General features: G+C 46.5%; 1 protein-coding gene across 1 annotated transcript in view; it reads left to right on the top strand.

The window, feature by feature from the left end:
• Positions 1–21,014, top strand: part of LOC119433688 (tyrosine-protein kinase transmembrane receptor Ror) — a 556,232-nt gene that overhangs the window by 149,832 nt on the left and 385,386 nt on the right. Inside the window, exon 2 of the mRNA XM_049659380.1 lies at positions 18,523–18,646. Within this exon, the coding sequence (XP_049515337.1) occupies positions 18,523–18,646 (124 nt within the window). The remainder of the gene's footprint in view (positions 1–18,522; positions 18,647–21,014) is intronic.

Here is a 21,014-nt window from a genome sequence, read left to right as displayed (position 1 = left end):
ACGAGCATGGGCGCAACGCACGTGCACATACGGGCTCACACATGCCCAGGAACACATATACGCACATACGCACAGACATACACATGTATACATCGAGAGAACAGGCAGTACAGACGCATGCGACAACACGCACTTGGACAAGCGGGGAATTTACCAGCTTAATACAGTTACGTGACCGGACTTTACGCTTACTTTAGTGCACCTATGTGACTGAACTTTATGTGCCGTTTTTCTGAGTTGATTTTCAGTTTTAGTGTGGCATTAGTGTACTTATGTGACTGGATTTTGCATTTACCTTAATGCGCCTTTGTGACTGAACTTTGTGTTGCTGTGTTTCTGAGTTGACTTTCAGCATTAGTGTGGTAATAGTGTACTTATGGGACTGGACTTTGTGTTATTGTGATTTGGAGTCGACGTTTAATTTTAAAGCGTGTAGGTTATTTCTTTTCTTTCATATCTCTATGTGAAAACGAGTAGCCGGCGCCAATTAAAGACGTCAACATCTCCTAAATACCATATAATAAAGAACTGTCTTACAGGGGAATGTTTTAGGCACCATATTGGCTTGCACATCGGAGTGAGGACAAACAGCGTGGCCTATGAACAAAGGCGTTGCGGCATCGTGCGAGCGTCCGTGTTTGGAAGGTTCGACTTGGCTTGAACATGGCTTGGCCTAAAACGTAGGCTCGAGTTCTGGCTCGAGTTAATGAATGAACAGCGCGACAATTTACGACTCTCTTAACCACATAATAGGTGCAGATCCCTTTGAATTTCTTCCAAATAGCTACCCGCATCTTAGTTGGGAAACAAAATACTGCGGAATACGGACGAAGACCAAAAAAGTCACAGTTTCGCCCGAAAGGCGAAGCATAGATTGCGATAGCAAATTAGTGAACAGCTATGCAAACTAACGATATATAGTTTTATCGGCCGTATGAGCTGCGAACAGCTATGCAAACTAACGATATATAGTTTTATCGGCCGTATGAGCTTGTAAACATAGACATACTAACTAAATTAACAAGCGTGGTGTCACGCGCGCACAAGCACACTTGAACGCATGCTCACTCGATGACCGCGGAAACTGGCTGTGAAAACGCTGGAGTGAGTCAGTGCAGCAGCAGCAGCAGCGAGCCAATTGAGCGTCGCGCCGGCGCTTGCATCAACGCGATCTTAGCCGCGAGAAACGCAGGGAAGGTGGACTGTGCCCTTGCCGCAGATCGCTTTCACTCGCACATACAGCGTACGGCGCGCGGCGACGATTTTATCGTCCGTGTACTTCATACGGAACCTCAGGCCGAAGGCGACGACGGCAGCGACGACGATGGAGGAAATGAGCCTCCATCGTCGATAGCAATATAATTGCTATCGCAATAAAAAGGGAGTGACACGGACTGGCGCAAACTTTCAGCTAATTTTATTTCGATCAGAGACCGTCGATTTAGGCGCGTTACGGCACGCGTGGAATGAGGCAGCACACATTCACTATAGAAAAAAAAATAAAGTTGTGCAGATACAATCGACGATTATTGTCAATGTAAGCGGATATCCGGAACGAATGAAAAAGCGAACGATCGAGCGAACGAACGAACGATTGAACGAGCGAGCGAGCGAGCGAACCCCTCGAACAAGCACGCGCAGAGTCCCCTTCTTTTAATAGAACGGAATGCACTCCGCCCCTGCCTTGGCCTCCCCAAATTCAGATCGAATGCTGTACTGCACCTGGAAGCTCGAGTGCCTTCGTTAATGGCTAGGTTTCGACTACTAACACTCCAAACCTTTCTGCGACTGCATGAATCACCTTTCAGGCAGTGTTTATTAGTCGGCCCACTTTATTTTTTAATGTCCATTGGCCCCCTTTTCATACGCCACAGGTGGTTCTTGTGCAGGCACTACTCGAGCCGTTGAATGTTAAACTTCTATAAGATAACTCCAGCAAAGTCTACTACCGTCTCTCTAGAAATTATTTTAATAACGTCTACCTAAATAATGCAAAGCGATGATCTTCGCGAATGATCAGTGCCTTGCTGGATGATCACTTGAGTCATATTCAGACCAACGCTAGAATAGCTACAGATGCCTCACAGAGCAACGAAAAGGCAGCTGTAGGAATTTTTTTGTAATTCGTTAGATCGGTCTTATTCGATTAGACTACCTGATTTTACTCCTATCTGCACAGCAGAATGCTTAGCTGTAGATTTACCACTGCGAAAACTGAACCCCTCTCAGTCATCAGTAGCTACTATCACCGACTCACTTTGTCCATGTTCATCGCTTACAACGCGTAGTGACTCAAAAAGTTTTGACAGAATTATATCTTTTTGCTCCGTCTCATTTGCGTTTGCTTCGCTTAATTTGGATGCCTGGGCACAAAGGTTTGCCTTTGAATGAGTGTGCAGACTCATAAGGAGGGGGGGGGCAAAGGCTTCCCTGGGTGGCCCTTTAGTACCTGCTGTTCCCCCAACCACCTATATCCACTGCCGCTATGTTTAGAAGATTAATAATGATGACTTATATATATATATATATATATATATATATATATATATATAGTATGGCTTCGAATTGTGACTAACGCAATCTACTATTCCATATTGTAGTCGTAAATTCTGCCCAACATGCAAATTAGAGATTACACTAACGAGGCTACACTTCCGCATCCCGACGCTAAGTTTCTGTACACACAGGGCTAGTTTGGCGGCATCTCCTTTGTGTATACAGTGTGGCGAACCCGAAGCTATTGATCACTTTCTCCTCAGTAAGAAAAATGGTGCTCGAGGACCCTTTGAACAAGCTTGGCCTATGCATGAACGTCCCTGTCTTGCTTTCGTTTGGAGCTTCCACATTGGGTAAACACCACCAGAATGTTTGCACTAGGTTGCAAAACTATACCATTGATTCGAATCGGCTGCCTTCCTAAATCAGTCAATTTATAATAAATGATTACAACACATAGCACAATTCATCTTCCTTTTTTTCTAAACTTCTTTGTTTGATGCATTGTCTCCAAACCGCCCAAATTCTTAGCCGATCCCCCACGGTGGGTATGTGCCATTTGTACAGAGGATCATCATCATCATCATCATCATCATCATCATCATCATCATCAAAGCGTTAACTGCCTTTTGAAAGAAAGAAGTATGCTCGTTATCTTGGCCTAATCAATACAGGCAAAAAAAAACGTGATAGCATTAAAAGATCCTTGACTGTTTTCACACTTCCCTGCAACTGCAGCTTATGTAACCCTAATGTTTACCGGGAAACGCTGGCGGTGAACGCTATGCACGAAGGCGCGCTTTCTGGTAGAAACGCGGCCTCTTTCGTGTGCCGGCCTTCTTTTATTGTTTGCACCTTTAATATTTCAGCCTGAGAATAGTTAGCATAAAAGGCATGCGCTGTCGGTGTTTCGTTTCATGACAATTGTTTGTGGGCTGTCACTCTCAAAATTCCGAGGAATAACTTCGTAAAGAATGCAACACAATGTGTGAGCAACTTTAGTGGTAAAATATATTTCGAGGGCCTGCGTGGTTGGGGATGATTTTCTCGGCCGCGGGTGGCAATGCCTACGCCAACGCCGGATTTTCTGCCACACGGAGCCCTAAACGCTATCGCGTTAAAATTGCGGCCTAATGTTCTATGCTTAAATGCGCACGTTCAATAGCCCTACCAAAGCCGCTCACCTTACTTCGTATGACATTGCTGTGTTGCTATCGCATTCATTGCTTCGCCCTTAGGGCGAAACTGTGACATTTTTTTCTTAAAATGATGCCAGAAAGGAACCTACCTACCTACCGCAAAGTGCGTACTAAGAATGAGGCAAAGAATGCTTCGCATTAAAAAGAGCCAGCAGTGCCAGTATATACACCCGATAATACACAGGGTGTTTCAGCGAACACTTTCAAAATTTATTTAAGGTTGCCTGTGGCAGATATCCCAATTATAGTTAATGAGCTGGTCTACTCGAAGAGGCGGACACTATTTGCACAAAAAATTCAAATGCATAATCGACTAATCAACAAAAATTCACTAATTAAGTTTTTAACTAATTATCTGATGACCCATATTGCAATTAAGAAATTGTAGCCGTGGAGTAGGCAAGGCGGATCCACTTGGAATGAATTCTCAGGATGACACCAGTTTCGAGATATTAATTCCCGAACTTTGCGGAGAAATGCATTGGCGTTCCAGTTAATTTTGTGCTTGAATGCATAAAACGACATTTTGTTAAGAACCTAACTGGAACGCCAATGCATTTCTCCGCGAAGTTCGGGAATTAATATCTAGAAACTGGTGTCATCCCGAGAATTTGTTCCAAGTGGATCCGCCTTGCCAACTCCACGGCTACGATTTGTAAATTGCAATATGGGCCATCAGGTAATTAGTTAAAAACTTAATGAGTGAATTTTTGTTAATTATTTCATTATGCATTTCAATTTCTTGTGCAAGTAATGTCCGCCTCTTCGAGTAGACCAGCTCATGAACTAGAATTGGGCTATCTGCCACAGTCAACCTTAAATAACTTTGGAAATGTTCGCTGAAACACCCTGTATATACAGAGCAATAGGATTTGTCATTCTGACTGCCCCGTTTCTGCGTATAATACTTTCAGCTCTCCTCCTTCGCAGATTTTCAAAGTAATGCACTCCCGCACAAGCGCTTACGTGAAGTACTAAAGTAACACACGCGCATTATTGTGCGCAGCCCCTATTCTTCTCTGAAATGACGTCAAGTTTGCCATCTCAAACTGTCCCCGTCCACTCAGTGCCGTTTCCCCTAAGTCCACAGTTCAGGCACTCAGCAAACACAGTCGGGGAATTTAGCTTGCGAGGCGTCTTCAAACATCGACTCGGCAGAAAGGCTAATAGAAATGAGCTCGGCAAGTTTGTCCGGTCCTAAATGCACGCTTTTTCTCTCGCCGTTCGAAACCATGCGTAGCGCTATTGCACCGTGAAAAAAAATGTGTGTGTGTGTGTGTGTGTGTGTGTGTGTGTGTGTGTGTGTGTGTGTGTGTGTGTGTGTGTGTGTGTGTGTGTGTGCTGTGCGTGCGTGCGTGCGTGCGTGCGTGCGTGCGTGCGTGCGTGTGCGTGTGTCTGTGCGTGTGTGTTCGTGAGCGAGGCGCGGTCCCTCTTATTAGCCCCCGACATGGGGCAGAGCTCATTATACTGCTCCGCGCTCGGCCGCCTCGAACGGCGCGGCGCAACTCGGTAATTATTTTACGGTGGCCCGAACGTTGCGAACACCAGACGCGCGCGCCCGTTGCAAAAAAAAAAAAAAAAAGAAAGAAAAAAGAAAAAAAAAAACGAGCAGAATGACGCGGTGTTAGCGAGACTGCGAGCGAAAGCAATAACCACGAGAAGCAGCAAGCGACGTAAAGTATAAATGAGAACCACGTGACCCGCTGCAGCGCATGCTGAAGACCAGCGAGGGAGGGCACTGATGATGTGGTTTGGTGATTGTATAGATGGATGCCCGCATCGCTTGTCTGGTACATTCATACTAACTGCGTGGGGGTCCCTTTGCGTGACGACTGTTTGTTCTTGGTGGGTAGCGGAGCAGCGCTTTGAAAAAAAAAAAAAAAGAAAGACGCTTCTCGCGGCGAATAAACACGTCAGCGAGCCAAGCGAGCCCGCACACCCGACTGTGCCTACGATGCGCCACGGTCTTTCCAAGTGCTTATAAAGCCTTCTTTGAACCGAGTTACCTGGCTCTTTGTTCTAAGGGGGAGGCCATCACGCAAGATCTTCCAAGTCAACTATAATACTTAATTTGATTTTTTTTACTTGGATAATAATCGAAGTATTCGACTACAGCATTTTATATTTTATAGTGGCCTAATATAATTCTTTCTTTTTTTCGGTGGTAGACGATGTTGGCGCATAAACACGGCACCGGCTACTGTTAAGCCCTTCAACAGGTGGCACTGTGACACATGTAACTTTGTACACGGGGCTACTGTAGCACAATTACTGGCGCCTTGATTTCATTGAAAAGCGCATATAGGGAGGTGAATCGGGTGCTCGACGTGCGCGCTGTAAGCCAATCTGTAAGTCTGTTCACATTTCAAACTTACAAGCTGTGCGACTCGACAGCCTTATAATAGCAATACCCCTCCCCCCGAAAAAAAAATCAGACCCCTTTCACTACTCTCAAGATGAAAGAGAGAGAAAAAAAAAGGTAAGGAAAGACAGGGAGGTTAACCAGAGGTTATCGCCGGTTGGCTACCCTGTACCGGGGGAGGCGTAAAGGGATGCGAAATAAGAGAGAGAGAGAGAGAAATAAGTAAAAGCAAAAAAAAAAAAAGAAAATCACACACACACAAAACAGAACCAAGCCAGTGAAACTGGGACTATGGAGCGTCTGCTATAGTGAATATTACTATAGTAAATTTATATATTATCATTATTGACTATATTGAGCGTCTCCGGCATGTTCGTCAAAGAGCAAGGACACCAGCGTCTTGTTCTCGCCCAACGCGATGGCCAAGTAGTGCGTTTGCTGCGCCAAGTCCGCCCCATTGTCAGAGACTATCGTATGAGCCACAGCGCTCATAGCCGCGGCACACTGCACCGCAGCGTCAGGATCCGGACGTCACGATCCTGGGACATGTGGTTAACGAGCGTCCGTCCCATGGCGAGTCCCTGAAAGGGCAACTGCTGATAACAGCGTGGTCTCTACGTCACGAGACAAAGGGGCACAACCATTGGTGGGAAGGGCCGCCGCCGAGTATCGCGACACTTGTGAAAGAGGCATCCGCTGTGGCGACGGGTAACAATAAACCATCCATAATTCGTTTTGACACCTGTGCTGAGGCACAGCTGGCGGGAACCCGCCACGCACATGGAGACAAACCGCCACGCACATGGAGCCGAAATTGTTGTTCTACGCGCCGTTTTGTGGTTGTTCTACGTGTCTTTGGATGCCGTGCCGAGCCCGAGCACGTGTTCGGCAAGCGCTCGTGCTCGGCATCCAACGGCACGAGCGCAAGCTGAGGGGCGCCAACGAGCCAGCTGCGGAAGATGCTGACGATGCTCGAGCCAATGATGATGATGATGATAGTTTTTTTCTATACGCGGATACGATCCTGGGGAACCTAGCCCTTAACAGCTTCACTGTAAAAGCTCTACACATCATCTTTCATACTCTAGATAACCTACCTCGAAATAATGAAATAACGAACAGCGCATAGTAGCGTCTTTGATATACCGAAAGTTTAATTGAGTAAATAGTTCAGCAAAGCACTCACTAATAAGTAATTACCGTTCTAATTAATTGTTCGAGTATGGCATTTCATTGTTTCTTGGGCTCTCCATGGCCAAAAATAAATGTGAACAAGTTTTAATTTTCTTCGATGTGGTGTGGTATATGGGCTTTCTGGGGATATCTGGACTGAAAAAGGTAAATCAGATGTTTTTTTTCTTTCGCCTTTACTCTGCGTAATTTTTTCCTTCTTTTTTACTCGGTGTTCTATTAAACATTTGAAAGCCACATTTCTTCAAGATTTCGCTATTCCAGAACACCCTTCCGCGCGTTTTCTGCGCTTGCTCTCTGTTCAGTCACTCCGACCTGTGCATTCTGTAAAATAGATACTTTTAGGGGCGAAGCACCTTAGGGTGAGGCTTGTCCGTCCGTCCACGTTGTCCGTGCTCACGGCCAACGTTGGCCGCGCCGTAACCATAGCAACCAGGAGGGCGGAGGAGGCTGGCGCGGCGCATGCGCACGCGGTCTCCTCTTCGCCAGCTCCTAGCTCACTTCCCAACCCCCGATTTTCTTCTCTCCGCGGCGCGCTACCTCAATGCCCACGCAAAAGACTTCGAACGAGATCCCATACTAACGAAAGCAGACGTCCTTTGCTTTACCGAAACGTGGAACGCGAGACCGCACATCAATGGATTCTTCCCCGTCGTCTGCACAGAAGCAGAGCGTGGTGGATCTCGACCTACCAATAACAAGCCAATCTCACAACGACGAACACGCTTCAATAAAACTATCCGACGGAACCGTGGCCATGACAGTGTACTTGGCCCCGAATCTCTCGCGAGGCAACGTAGAAAAGTACATCGATCAAGCCATGCGCGAATACGAAACAAAGTACAAGAACAACCCCTGCGTACTTGTCGGCGACATCAATGTAGACATCACGGACAACGACTGACTTGTACAGTCTATGGTGTCTCGATACGCTCTACGATGCATTTCGTATGACTGGAAACAACCAACAACCACCAGGGGAAAGTGCATAGACCTTTTCTTTGCCAACTTCAGGCTAGATCCAATCGAACCATTGGCTCTACATTTCACGGACCACAAAGCAGTGATAATGAAGGGAAAACGGAATCCAGAACTCCAACACGACATACCATTTATGACAAATAAAGCATTGTATATACTGTACACACGCGTTGTCACTCATTTACATGCGCCAGTGGGCAATGTCACGGGTGATTTACGGTAAGAACGATACCCAGTGCTTCGCCCACTCGTCATGATTCACTTCGTGGAGATGCGTGGATTTTTTATTTATCAGCGAAGCTGTTTAAGCTGGAGGTCGAGGGTGTATGCCCGAAATGTGGGCCGATCCTGGAGATAGTGCAGAAAGAATCCGCGCCACCGAAGCGGCGGCGAAACCTCGGCGATTCGCAGAAGATCCGGAGTTACGAGCCCGCTAAACGGCGCAAAAGCGTTCGAGCGTCCAGAAGCGTCCAAATACTTTAATGACCGAGTGTTCGTTGCTCCTTGCGCTGTCGATGATTCCAGGGTGATCTCGCGCAAAACATGGCCGAGTATCGAAGCATGACCTCGCAAAAACTTGGCCGAACCAAGATATAGCTAGGTGGGGTCGCCAGCTTCGCTGTTTGCCCAGTCTTCGCACCAGAAGTGTGAAGCTGTCCGTAATTTTTATTTTATTTCTTTTCGCCTTTCAACTCGAGTATCCAAGCTGCAGTGACGTTGAACTCGTTCCTCTCGCCCTCTACCTTCCTGCCGTATCTCTGTTCGATCTTCACTCTGTTTCACCACCGTCCGCACTATGAAGCCGGTCGTATTTCAGCGACCCCTTGCGTCGTGACCCGCGGCACGCACCATTAATCTAATAGGCCCTCTCCCTTGCTGCACCCATGTTTGGACAGCTAATACGCTCCTGATGATGATCGGCCACACCTCGCGCGTTCGCCGCTTTCGGCATTCGCGCCAATAACATCGCGTGCTTCTTCGGCGATGATATATACCGGGTGTTTCAGCGAACACTTTCATTTTTTTTTTTTTTAGGTTGCCTGTGACAGACAGCACAATTCTAGTTGAGGAGCTGGTCTACTCGAAGAAGCTTGGACAAAAAGCTGAAATGCATAATCTACTAATCAACGAAAATTCACTAATTAAGTTTTTAACTAATTACCTTATGCCCCATATTGCAATTTACAAATTCTAGCCGTGGAGTTCGCGATGTGGATCCACTTGGAATGAATTCTCAGGGTGACACCAGTTTCGAGATATTGATTCCCGAATTTTGCCACGAAATGATTCGCGTTCCAGTTACTTTCTTAGCAAGACATCGCTTTATGCATGGAAGCACAAAAGTAACTGCAACGCCAATGCATTTTCCCGCAAAGTTCGCAAATCAATATCTCTAAACTAGTGTCACCCTGATAATTCGTTCCAAGTGGATCCGCCTTGAGAACTCCGCAGCTAGAATTTGTGAACTGCAACTTGGGCCATAAGCTAATTAGTTCAAATGTAATTAGTGAACGTTTGTTAATTAGTCGAATAGGCATTTCAATTTTTTGTGCAAGTAATGGCCGCCTCTTCGAGTAGACCAACTCATGAACTATAATTGTGCTATCTGCCACAGGCAACATTTAAAATTTTTTGAAACTGTTCGCTGAAACACCCTGTATATCGTAAACATACGGTAGATTTTATAAAAGTGACCATTCGCAAATTTATTTAAGTTATCGGTGCTCTTTACTCTAAATAATGGCAAGAGTCACGCGCGCAGGCTGTCATCTTCTCAATTATTTTCCTTTTCTTAAGCCATCCTCCGTGTTATAAAATGTAGCAGCATCAGCATACAAATAACTTCAGAGGCATGGCTTCATGTTATGCAGTGGATGCGGGTTATAACAAACAGACGTCTACGCTAAATGTAGTTCCATATATTAGGTATGCAGGTATGTATAGCCCAACTCACCTACAATAAACCTAAGCAAAATTTTGCGATGTGTTTGTTATAAACGGATTTGTTACCTCGCGCGGAGAAAGCAAGCAAGACGAGAATATATTTAAAGCAAAACTGCGCCTAGCGGGCATTCGTTATTGCCTTTTCTTTTTTACTGCAGTGAACTTGCCTTGTATCTCGGACTCTCTCTCAGCATCGCTAATAAGGGATTTTTCCATGCTTTTGGAACTACAGTTCACAGGGACAATGACTCCACTGAACGCGGCAACCGTCTTCTTCGAATACGATATACTCAGATGTCCAGTTCGTGTTCGTTGTGAGGGTCGCAAACCGATCGCGCGACTTTGCATCCCCAAGTTCCCTTCAATTTCTTTTGTTATGTCTCCGTACACCCCATCACACATCGTGTCCACAGCTTTGTATTTACCAGAGAAAGCCCAATTGAGGTGTACGAGAACTTTGACTCCCCTATACACCGTGGCAGTCCTGCCTTGCGCTACAGTTAATCCAGATCCATCGATAACCGATCGCTCGCAGCGCAGCCGCCAGCTGTCGACTCCGACTGCATAAATATTCATTGCCTGCGCCGTGGCTTTCGGCGAGCATGTCTGTTGTTCACCGGGGGGTTGTATTTACATAATTGCCCGTATCAACGCTGCCATTATCCATTGTCGCGAAGCGCTTCGGCGGGCGGCTGCGCAAAGAAGGACGGTGGGCGTGGTTTCGTTGTCGTCGGCCTCTCGGGCCTTTTGTGCGCGTGCAATAGTGAGCAGTACACAAACTGTACAGACTATTTTACGGAAGCGTTAAGGGGCTGCCATCATGGGCAGATAAGGCTGCTGTTCTCTATATTTAACAACGAAATGTACGTAACTACAGTCGATTAACAAGCATATAAATAGCTGAATAATACATTCAGTGTTTCGTGACCATGCTACGTGGCTTCATTTCTCATGAAACTTAGATTGTTTGTGCAACAGCCCAAGATGGCGGCGCTCATGAAGCGAATATAACATTGTCTATAGATAAGGAGGGTCGGCGTGCTATCGGTGAGCGGGCCTGCGTTCTATGTCTGAGAAGTAATCTTCACTGTCCAAACCTTGTGAATGAGGCTGGTATCGCCGCAGTTTCGCCACGGTTGAGTCATCTGGTATAGCCACCAGGTGAACGAGCACTTAAATCGCCTGGAGTTTTTTCCAGGGGCTTTACGGGAACGGCGTCACGAGCGCCAGTTTCTCCCCTGGTTCTTGGTAGGCCATTCTTCTGAGAAAAAAAAATAATATAAAAAATTGGGGCAGTTTCGCACTAGTGGCCCGAAGGCTGGGCAAACAGCGAAGCGGGTGGCACCGCCTAGCTTCGTCGGGAAACGCTTCTCGTACGATCCGCACCGCAGTCTCTCGCTTTTCGCAGTCGCGCACAGAGCTATAAGTGTAGACAAGTTCGCGTCGAACCACAGTCTATCGCATACTCGGCAACGGTGTCCAAACTCACTGTTCAGAAACTCGCGGGCAAACCGTCCGTCGGCACCTCCCGTTGCTCTCCGCACTTGCCGCTGGAAATTATCCAGGACTCGCAGGCCCGGATTGTTTTGGCGACACTTCTGGTTGCTCAAACGGGTTTTCTCCCTATCGCGGGCTCGAAACGCTGGATCTTCTGCCATTCGCTGTCGTTTAGTCGCCGTTTCGCCGGCACGATACTCTGGATCGGCCCGAAGTCGTCTCCTCCGCTCGCGAGTAGCGGCGCGATGTCTTTCGCGCCGCACTTCCTCTTCCTCGGGAGTGACGATCTTCTTCGGCCGCCCCATTCCCCTCCACAGCGATGTCGACTCGGCAGCGACGCGGAGCTATGTATGCACCGCGGGACCCTGACGTCACGGCTTAGCTCCGCCTGTGCAGAGTTGCGGCGACCAATCCGCACGGCGGGGTAACGTCATGGCTAGGCAGAGCTAAGGCGAAGCGATGCGGCGCGCGCGATAACGTCATGGCTCGGCTCCTGCAGCTGTTGCGAGGCTCGGTGCAGGTGGGCGAGGCGTTGCTAGGCGACGCATATGACGTCATCGCCAGGCGCATTAACCGGCTTAAACAGCTTCGCTGGTAAAATTAAGCCTGCTGTTTTGGCGACGGATGTTGTTGATGCGCGAGGAGGGTCTAGACGGCCATCCCGCTTGTAGTCTGCAATGTGGTCGACGAGTGCGTTATTTTCTCAGCAGACGTAAGAGGAAGTGAGCACGAGTTGCGTTTGCTGCTGCAGTCTGCTTTGTTCTAAAAGTTGTCTTGTTCAGCTTCTTTCTTCTTCTAATGGCAATTTATTATTCTGTGTATGGTTGTTTGTGCATTGATTTAATGCCAGCAGCGCATCGGTGTTTCCTAAAATTTTACCCTATTCCGTTTTGATACGTGAGCCAGCACGCCATACCTCGTGGCTATTGCATTTCGGCAGGACAAGAGGTTTAGAAATGTGCTTTATTAGCAACTTTTGTACAGCTAGAGATGTAGTACACAAAACAATATTGCAGACCTCAGTGTCTCCTATCTACACTACAAAAGCACAATATATAGGCGCATATACATGACAAATCTTCCTACAATCTCTTAATAACAACAGTCATAGTTTTTTTGCTTGGCATGTGACAATTCTACCAAAGAAAAGCGTTTGTCGCGACAGTTATCTGTGATTACTTATGCAAAAAAAAAAGGTATCGGCAAGCGAGACCGGTTGAAACGCTAAACACAGCAAATTTCGCATACCCAAACACAAACGAAACACATTCGGGGGAGGTGGAATTGTCCGTGCTGGGCCTGTGGTCTGGAAAAAAGTGGATGTAATAAGTTATATGCTTACACATAACGCTGTTGCTGGAACAAATTTCAGCACTGTTTCCGTAAAACAGTGCTTTCAATTCATATGCGTCAACCCTCAGTATATTTTGTTGTAGGATTTATGCACAAAAATATGGCACAAAAAATTTAACAATCCAAATTTTCATTTTAACTGCTAGTATATTAAAGTAACAGGTTTGGTAATGTTGCTATCTCAACAGCTGTATGAAAGTACTGATCACTATCTTGGAGCTAGATTATCTTGATGCATGGTTTTCTTATTGACTTCTCAATGAGGCACTGACGGATTAGTTTGTTCAACCCATTATTTACTCCCCGTTTTCCTCGTTCTACAGAGTGCCTATTCCAGGAAGAATAGCTTCAAAAAGTTGTAAGCCACTGGTTAACAGTCTATGAGCATTTCCTACTCTAGAAGACTGTGTTACACTGGGGGAACAAAACGTTGCGGGAGCACCGGAGCGCGTGGCTCGCTAAACGCCGACGTAAGCACATTCGTGCGCATTGCGCGCCAGTGCGACTTGACAAGAAGGTAAATTCGGTCGTTCTGAACAAAATCTACTCACCTGCTTAGTCCTGACAACCGCGAACATCTCACATCGCAGATGATCTCTGAACTGGTTTGGTAAAGCGCGCGTAACGTGTTTTAGTGAAGTCCTAGTTTCTCACGGGGACCCGCGGATTGGCTAGCAAATCACGACTACATCATTGTTCACTGCCTTTATCGTTGTCATTATAATCTTTATCATAATCATTCAGACTTTTCCACCCGTCATATGACGCCGGTTTATCGTGCATTTCCTCAACTAGACCATTCCTTTAAAGTGCAGCCGGTCTATGCGCGAACTAACAAGTGGTGTGTGTGTGTGTGTGTGTGTGTGTGTGTGTGTGTGTGTGTGTGTGTGTGTGTGTGTGTGTGTGTGTGTGTGTGTGAATGAGCTCCCAGAAGCTCTTGTATGTCTTATCAATCATGATACAATTGTGTGCACCTTACAGAGCATATTCTCGTAATGGTTATTGCTTTTGTAATTATTTCCTTTCTGATTCTAATGCTTCTTGATTCAGAGCAATTGCGACGCGTTATTTGTCTCTATTTGCTATAGTTTCAAAACGCTGAACCCCTCGTAGCTTAAGTGCGTTTAGTGCATTTTACCCGCGAAATGTAGTTCCTTTTGACACGTTACTTCGGTATTGTAAATGACCACCCACTGTTTTACATTATCTGTACCTTGTATGAGAGCCTACATTGCTTTGCTTGCATCCTTGTGTAGCCACTGGCTGATTCATTGTGAACTACAGAGTTTACTAGATGTACTACCTTCTCTTGGGTTTTTTTTTTTTTTTTTTGCTGGTTTTGTTTCTTTTTGTCATTGCCGTTGCGTAGTTACATTAGCAATCTAGCATGTATTTTCCTTTTATTATTCTTTTTCCCGCTGTATATAATGCCCTCACCGGGCTTTTAGTGTAACTGAAGAGATGAAACACCTATAGGCTTACCCCAAACTTTCTACAGCAAGACCCTGGAGAGGAATGGCGCCGCCTCAGCAATTGGCGCCGCGAATAGCTCCTGGTTAGGACCCATGTAAGCGCTCATGGCTGGAACCAACTTCCCAAGGGCTATAAGGAGAAGGGTGGGTGAGGGGGGGGGGGTGCAGAAGTTTTTCGACCAAGCCCGCCCAGAGAGCACGACGTGCAGTGGCGGATCACACCGTCGCCTGCAACGACAGCGGTTGCCTTCAAGCAGCTTCGCAAGTTAAATATTATGCGTGCGCTAAAGCGATGCATCTCTTCAAGCGTGCATCACCTCAAGCGCGAATGATAAGCGCTGAGGAGATTTTCCAGGACAAGTAGCGGCCCAAGGTGGCTGAGGGCCTTGGGTCCGGCCCCTCGCTGACGGGAAAGAGACGCTTAGCTCAACACCGAGCTTCGCGCGTGAAGCTTCCACGTTGAGCCTTCCTTTGCCCGATTTTCTTTCCCCTCGAACTCTCCCCCGAATAGGCCTCGATCCATCGTTTAGCTGTATTGTTCTGATCCGACGTGATGACAAAGGCACTCTAGCTCACCAAGCTTCGATCCAAAGTTTGTTTACCTGCTGCACAAACAGGCAACTGCACAAACAGGCAACTGCGCAAACAGGCCACTGCACAAACTGTCAACTGCAACTGTCACGTGTTACAAACAGGCAGCCTACTGACAGCCGCGTTTTGGGCCTCAGTGCGTGCGACCTTTTCTCATGAAAAGCATCACTCATGGCGACCAGGGACTATCAAATGCCGTATTTCCGCTCGCATTCTGCCAGACAGAAAACTGTGGACCTCGAGACACCGATGGTCCTTGCTTTCCAATAACAGCGTATGGGTGTATTTGACTTTGTTCGCAACTTTAGGCGAAGTATTAGCGTGGGAGCTCTTTTCGAAATACATGTGAGCGAAAAAAATCGTTTTACTTGGCAACCACTGCACCAGTTTTCATGAGGCTCCTAGGATTTAAAAGAGCAAGTTACAAACTTTACTATTTGCAGATGGTGAATGTTCAATTTACGCCGTCAGTGTTTTTAAACAAAGTTCTTGAAAATTGTAAATTTGACACCAGTTCTTTTTATTGAATTTGGCAACTCCGTAACTGAGCAGCATAAAAACGATATCATAATTGTGCAAACTTCACCTAATACTACATCTCAAACAAACTTTGCGCATTTATACCGCCCTTGAATATATAACGAATTTGTGAGTAGGACTTTTGCAAAACCCTTTTAAACATTGGAATAATTTTATGTAAGCTGTCAATACATGTACGACATTTCTCCGCTTGAAATACTCTATCAGGTACAGTTTGCCGAACTTCGCTGTCTTTTTTTGGTGCGAGTTAAATATTTGCGAACTTCGAACTTCTATTCTTTTGAAACTTACCGATTTTTGCAAACTTTTGTGAAAATTTCCACGACGTGTGTTAAAGTTACTCTTACTAGAGGTTTTAGCATTTACCTTTACCAAACGCGACAAATTTCCCTCATATCGACCCAGTGGTATCCTCAGAAATGCATTTCTGCATTTGGCATTTATATAGATAGAGAAATTGGCCCTGGACTCCCTCTTCAGTTGAAGTCACCATGACATCATCTCGAAGGTTGAACAAGCGATGACAAGGATTGCCGTATTGGAGCTCGACGTGGCGTTGCAGACGACGGTAGAATAACGACTGTTTACTGACGGTGAACCATAAACCACTCACCGTATATACGCATAAGCTGACGGCAGGTCAGATTATTCCTCGCGAACCATAAACGACGAACGATCTTCTGTAAACCCGAAGGACGTGGAAGACCGGATGAAGGGAAAGCTCGGCTCGCCATGGAATGCTTAGCTATCCATCGATCGGCGTGCCAAGGAGAGGAGACTGGGCTGTTAACATTGGGGCGTACAGCGGTTGCAACGGCAGGTTATTATCAGTCCTGACTGCGACGAAGGATGCCAGACGTGCTCGGAATGAACACAATGCGAATCGGCCGGAGCCATATCGGTCCCGGAGGAAGGCAGCCATATTTGTTTTCATTACGACGGCGCTGCCCATACCTTTCCTTGGAGGCGGTCTTAGTGCATATACAAGATTTCTCCTTCATTTAGCGTTGATTGAGAAGAAGGAGGTTTGGTGAGGTTGCAGCCCTAGATGTAGCGGCGGCGAGCTGGGCCTGTGCGATCGTCTGACTCTTGCCGGTGCGGTGCGGGCCTGCGGCCGTTTTGTTAAGGAGAGTCTAAACAACAGGGAGCGCAGACCACGGTACAGCTTAGGGCCGGACGAAAATGAATTCTCCCTTCACTCAGAAGCTGCTCGTTTATACGACCCGAGTCTGAGAACGTGGGGGGTAATGATCGGAGAGTGAACGAAGAACAAAGCAGGTGTAGGAGGCTTAATTCCACGAAGCGGAGGATGGCCGGAGAAGGCTTTCAGTGGTTCCCGAGGCGTTTCGCAAAGGCCTGGATGAGATGAGTCGTAACAAAAACAGCCGGCTTCTAACTAGGCCTAACGAGAAGGCAGCTTTTGGATCTCCGTAAACGTTCTCAAGATAGCGGAGAATTTACGTTTGGTCGGGTTAACAAGCGTTCGTCACTTCCGTTTCAATGTGTCCCTTTCGTCAGCTTTCATATTTCGTAATTTTGGTTGCACGTTGAGGTAGTTCTGAGCGACAACTACCTCGACGCACTGTATTTAGTGAGGGTCTGGATCCGAGCTAGTTGGTATATACGGCATCATTTTCCTTAAGGCAGGTCACGCGCACAAAGACGCGGACAGCGAGAAGAAGACAAACAAAGCGCTACTTCCAACTAACTTTATTTGCAAGAAACCCCGAAAGAGACCCCGTAGCTGTCGACACAGCACTGTATTGATGTGCACGCCGACGTGGGCCTTTCACATTTAAACAACGGCTAAGAATATGGGAGATCGTTTCGTCTCAGAGGGTTTGTGCTCTTCGTTTTGGCCACTGTTCCGCTGCTTTAAACAACTTTGTGAGTGATGCAAGAATGCACTCGGCAGACGTTGACGTGTTTCAGTAGACCTTGAGGCCGGTCACCGCACCGTGGCCGCACAAGGGTGAGACATGTATGGCAACGTGTATAATGTATGTAACGTATACATGTATGGCAACGTAACTGTTTGTAAGTATTACTGAGAATGTCAGCGCAATCCCGAAATCAGCCAATATTGGCTGCTAGGTCCAGCTGCTTGCGATGACGCTGCATGGTGACATTACGGAAGCGAGAACAAGCGATTTTTCGCGGTTTTTTTGACGCGATATTGCAAAAATATCTGCTGCATGTAGTGCAGTAATATTTAGTTGACATGCTCACAAGAGCCTGTTTTACATATTGGCAACATTTTCTTAACTGTGTTCGAAAAGAGCTTCAGGGCCCTTTAATGAACCAACTAACCAACCAACTACCAACCTTGCTTTGAATTAGAGCAGTGCTGAAAACGACGACCGAATACTTCGTTTTAGCGGCCATCTTGCCCGTACAAAAATAGATATCGACAGTCTGTAGACTTTCTATAGGCTTGTGCTGGACAGCTTAGATTATTTATTTTGTCTATAGAAAATCTCTCCAATTTCTACAGACAAAAGTCGGTTAGGTATCTTTTCCGTTGTCTACTCCCAGTCTATAGAAAAAATTCAATGAGCTGTATATTATTTTTCTCCATTCCCCGTCTATAGACTTTCTATGACTTCCTGCAAAAAAAAGAAGAAAATAAGAGATGTACCTGATGCCGAACCTAACGTTTTAGCCATGCGAAAGTCCAAGGTGGAGTATCTAAACATGATCCCTCAACAAAAAAGGGAGCCCTCTCCCGCAGCCCCGAAACACCTCACGCCGCTCTGGTTCAATGTTTGGCGAGACGCGCTACGCTGTTTTATTCTTTCTCAATTATCCGTCCTTCCAACGTTGCTTAGCTGCCGAAAATGCTTCGCCGATGCGCGACCTACCCCGCATATATTGTTTACCATTCATTTCTTGGCAGAACTTGGACTCACGTCGTCATCGTCTTCGTCGTGCGGGTCGATAACAACCGACGGTAAAAGGAGGCTGCACGGAGCCTATGAGCCGCGTGTCGAGGACGCCTTCCAGCGACGACGTCACAAAAGGTAAACAGTCGTGCCTGTTCGCGTTATCCCGGCTATGGGCAACGCTCGTTTCGCTGTTGTCGAAACGTTAACCTCTCTCGTGCGGGTCGTATACTCAAAGTATACGCAACACCACTACGTATGCGAGTCCACGCCCTGCCATCCCGCAGCTTTTAATACCGTCATTACGGCGCAGGCAGGGGGAGATTAGGCTAAGCGAGGCGATAATCCCGCAGCCGCAGTGGCATGTCGCCAGGAGCGTCTGCGGCATGGCGGAAGCTCCTCCGTTGTTTAGCGAACGGATTATCAAGAGCCGTCCGCGGGGCTGACAGGGACGCAGGCCCGCGCAGGGAGATATCGCACCAGAGAACACGTGACCGACGAAGGAGAGAGAGAGGGGAAAGGGAAAAAAACAAACAAGGGGGGAGACTACGTTGCCTGGGGGGGGGGGGGGGGGGAGGGGGGGGCAGTACGCGCTGCAGCGGTAGACAGGAAGCACAGCCGCGACGTTTCGGCTGTCGAGAGCACGTGACGTGGTCGTGACGCACGTCAAGTGAATACTCGAGTTGCCTGCCATGTCGCGGTCGGGAAATGCCAGATCTGCCGCACACTTTCTTTTTTTTTTTTTTCGGTTTCTCGTTCGGGGAGTGATTCGCAACGACGTGTTTCGGTACGTCACGATTTCACGTTAAAAAGTCACTCTTCCGCCCTATACAATAGTCTCATAGCGTCATATGGGTTTACGTGGGATCATACTGATCTTATACATAATTTTGAATCCTTGTATGAAATTGAGGACACGAGAGAGAGAGAGAGAGAGATGTATTGCACTAGTCAAAAGGAAGAACGGTTTCTGCAGTCGTCACAAAATTTGTACTATTCAGGTCCACTGACAGGAAGAGGCGACAGAGTAGAGTAACATAGGGGTCCGATGGGGCCAGTAGGTTATACATTGTTCTCGATTGCGCGCGGTTATGCAAAAGGGGGAACTTTGAACGGAAACACACACCACATAAAGCACAAAAAATCGCATCACACAGTTGCTAGTTCGCGCTCTGTGTGGCGTGTGTTTCCGTCCAGTTCAATTTTTTTTCCATAACAGCGCGTAATCGAAAAAAAAAACGACATGTAGAAAGTAAACACAGTCTGTTTCCTCACACGGTAATAAATGAAGATTCGTCAAAGTTTAGGCACATTAAACTGAAACGATAAATAAAAGGAGACAGAAAAGCGCATGACATCTTTACTACGACAGCATTTCTGTTTCTAATATAATAAAGTTTATGGATGCACCCGCTAGCGTCGGTGGGCGTGATTCACTCATCGCAGTTTCTGTAGTTGAAAGCGACGTTACCTGTAATTTTTTTTTGCAAATCTAATAAAACCAAACAAGTACAAATATTTCGCTGGCGTCGGCTTCTCATCTTCCGGGTTCGTTAGGATTGCAAATTTCTTCAAAGAATCCATGCTTCTTGATTGAACATATTCTGGTTCGAACAGCAGGTCGCAATGCAGCCTGCGTCGTCTCCTTCTTCTCCTCCTGCTTGGAGCTGTTCAAATCAGAATATGCAAAATCGATCTTTACAAGCTAAATCTCTATTGGGAGAGGTACCTATGGAAGCGATACTTGCTTCTACTCAGGAAGTTGTCACTTCGCTCAATTTAAATCAGTTGATATTTTGAAGGCGCGAACCACTAACTCAATAGAAACTATTCCTAGAATGGAAGGAAAAGCTGACAATACAGTCAAGAATGCAAAAGCTCGAACTCAAAAACTGCATAGTGTACCCCGAATTTGTGTAGTATCGTGTGCACCCGTTAATGGTGATTGCACTCTGCGTTGTACAAGGAAGTTGAAAAAAAAAACTTGGCATAATAACAGCTTCAGTATTTTCATGGTCTTTATCATGTTGTTGTGATATTACAAAGAAGAATAGAGTGGCCCAGGTTTTCGCTACGTGAATGTGTAACCTAACCCATTCAAACAAGTTATTTTAGTCAAAGTCCGGTTGCCTCAGGACTTAAGGCGACGAACGTAAATTTTAGTATACTAAATAGAACACCATTAACACCTCTATTCGCAGGACAGAGACAAGTTTTATGAGAACAAAGGCGGAGAGGCTGGCCGGAGTAAAGGGTAAATATCAGAAAGATGAGTGGAGGAGGCCGGATGACGATTGATGGTGCAATCTACACAGAGAGTTCAACACCTGCTTTCCGATATCGCACAGCCATCGTCAGGCATAACCCGAACAATCAATACGCGTCTATGGCGCATCGACTGTAGTAGACATGGGCTGCGAGGAGCAAATAAATGCTTGGGAAATGAAAGGGCATCAAGCTAACGCATTTAAAGTACCCCAACTAGAAATCGTCACCACAGTCAGCA

Source organism: Dermacentor silvarum, chromosome 11, assembly GCF_013339745.2.
Source record: "Dermacentor silvarum isolate Dsil-2018 chromosome 11, BIME_Dsil_1.4, whole genome shotgun sequence".
Taxonomy (NCBI): domain Eukaryota; kingdom Metazoa; phylum Arthropoda; class Arachnida; order Ixodida; family Ixodidae; genus Dermacentor; species Dermacentor silvarum.
Note: the sequence above shows the minus strand (reverse complement) of the source record. Positions and strands in the feature narration are given on the sequence as shown.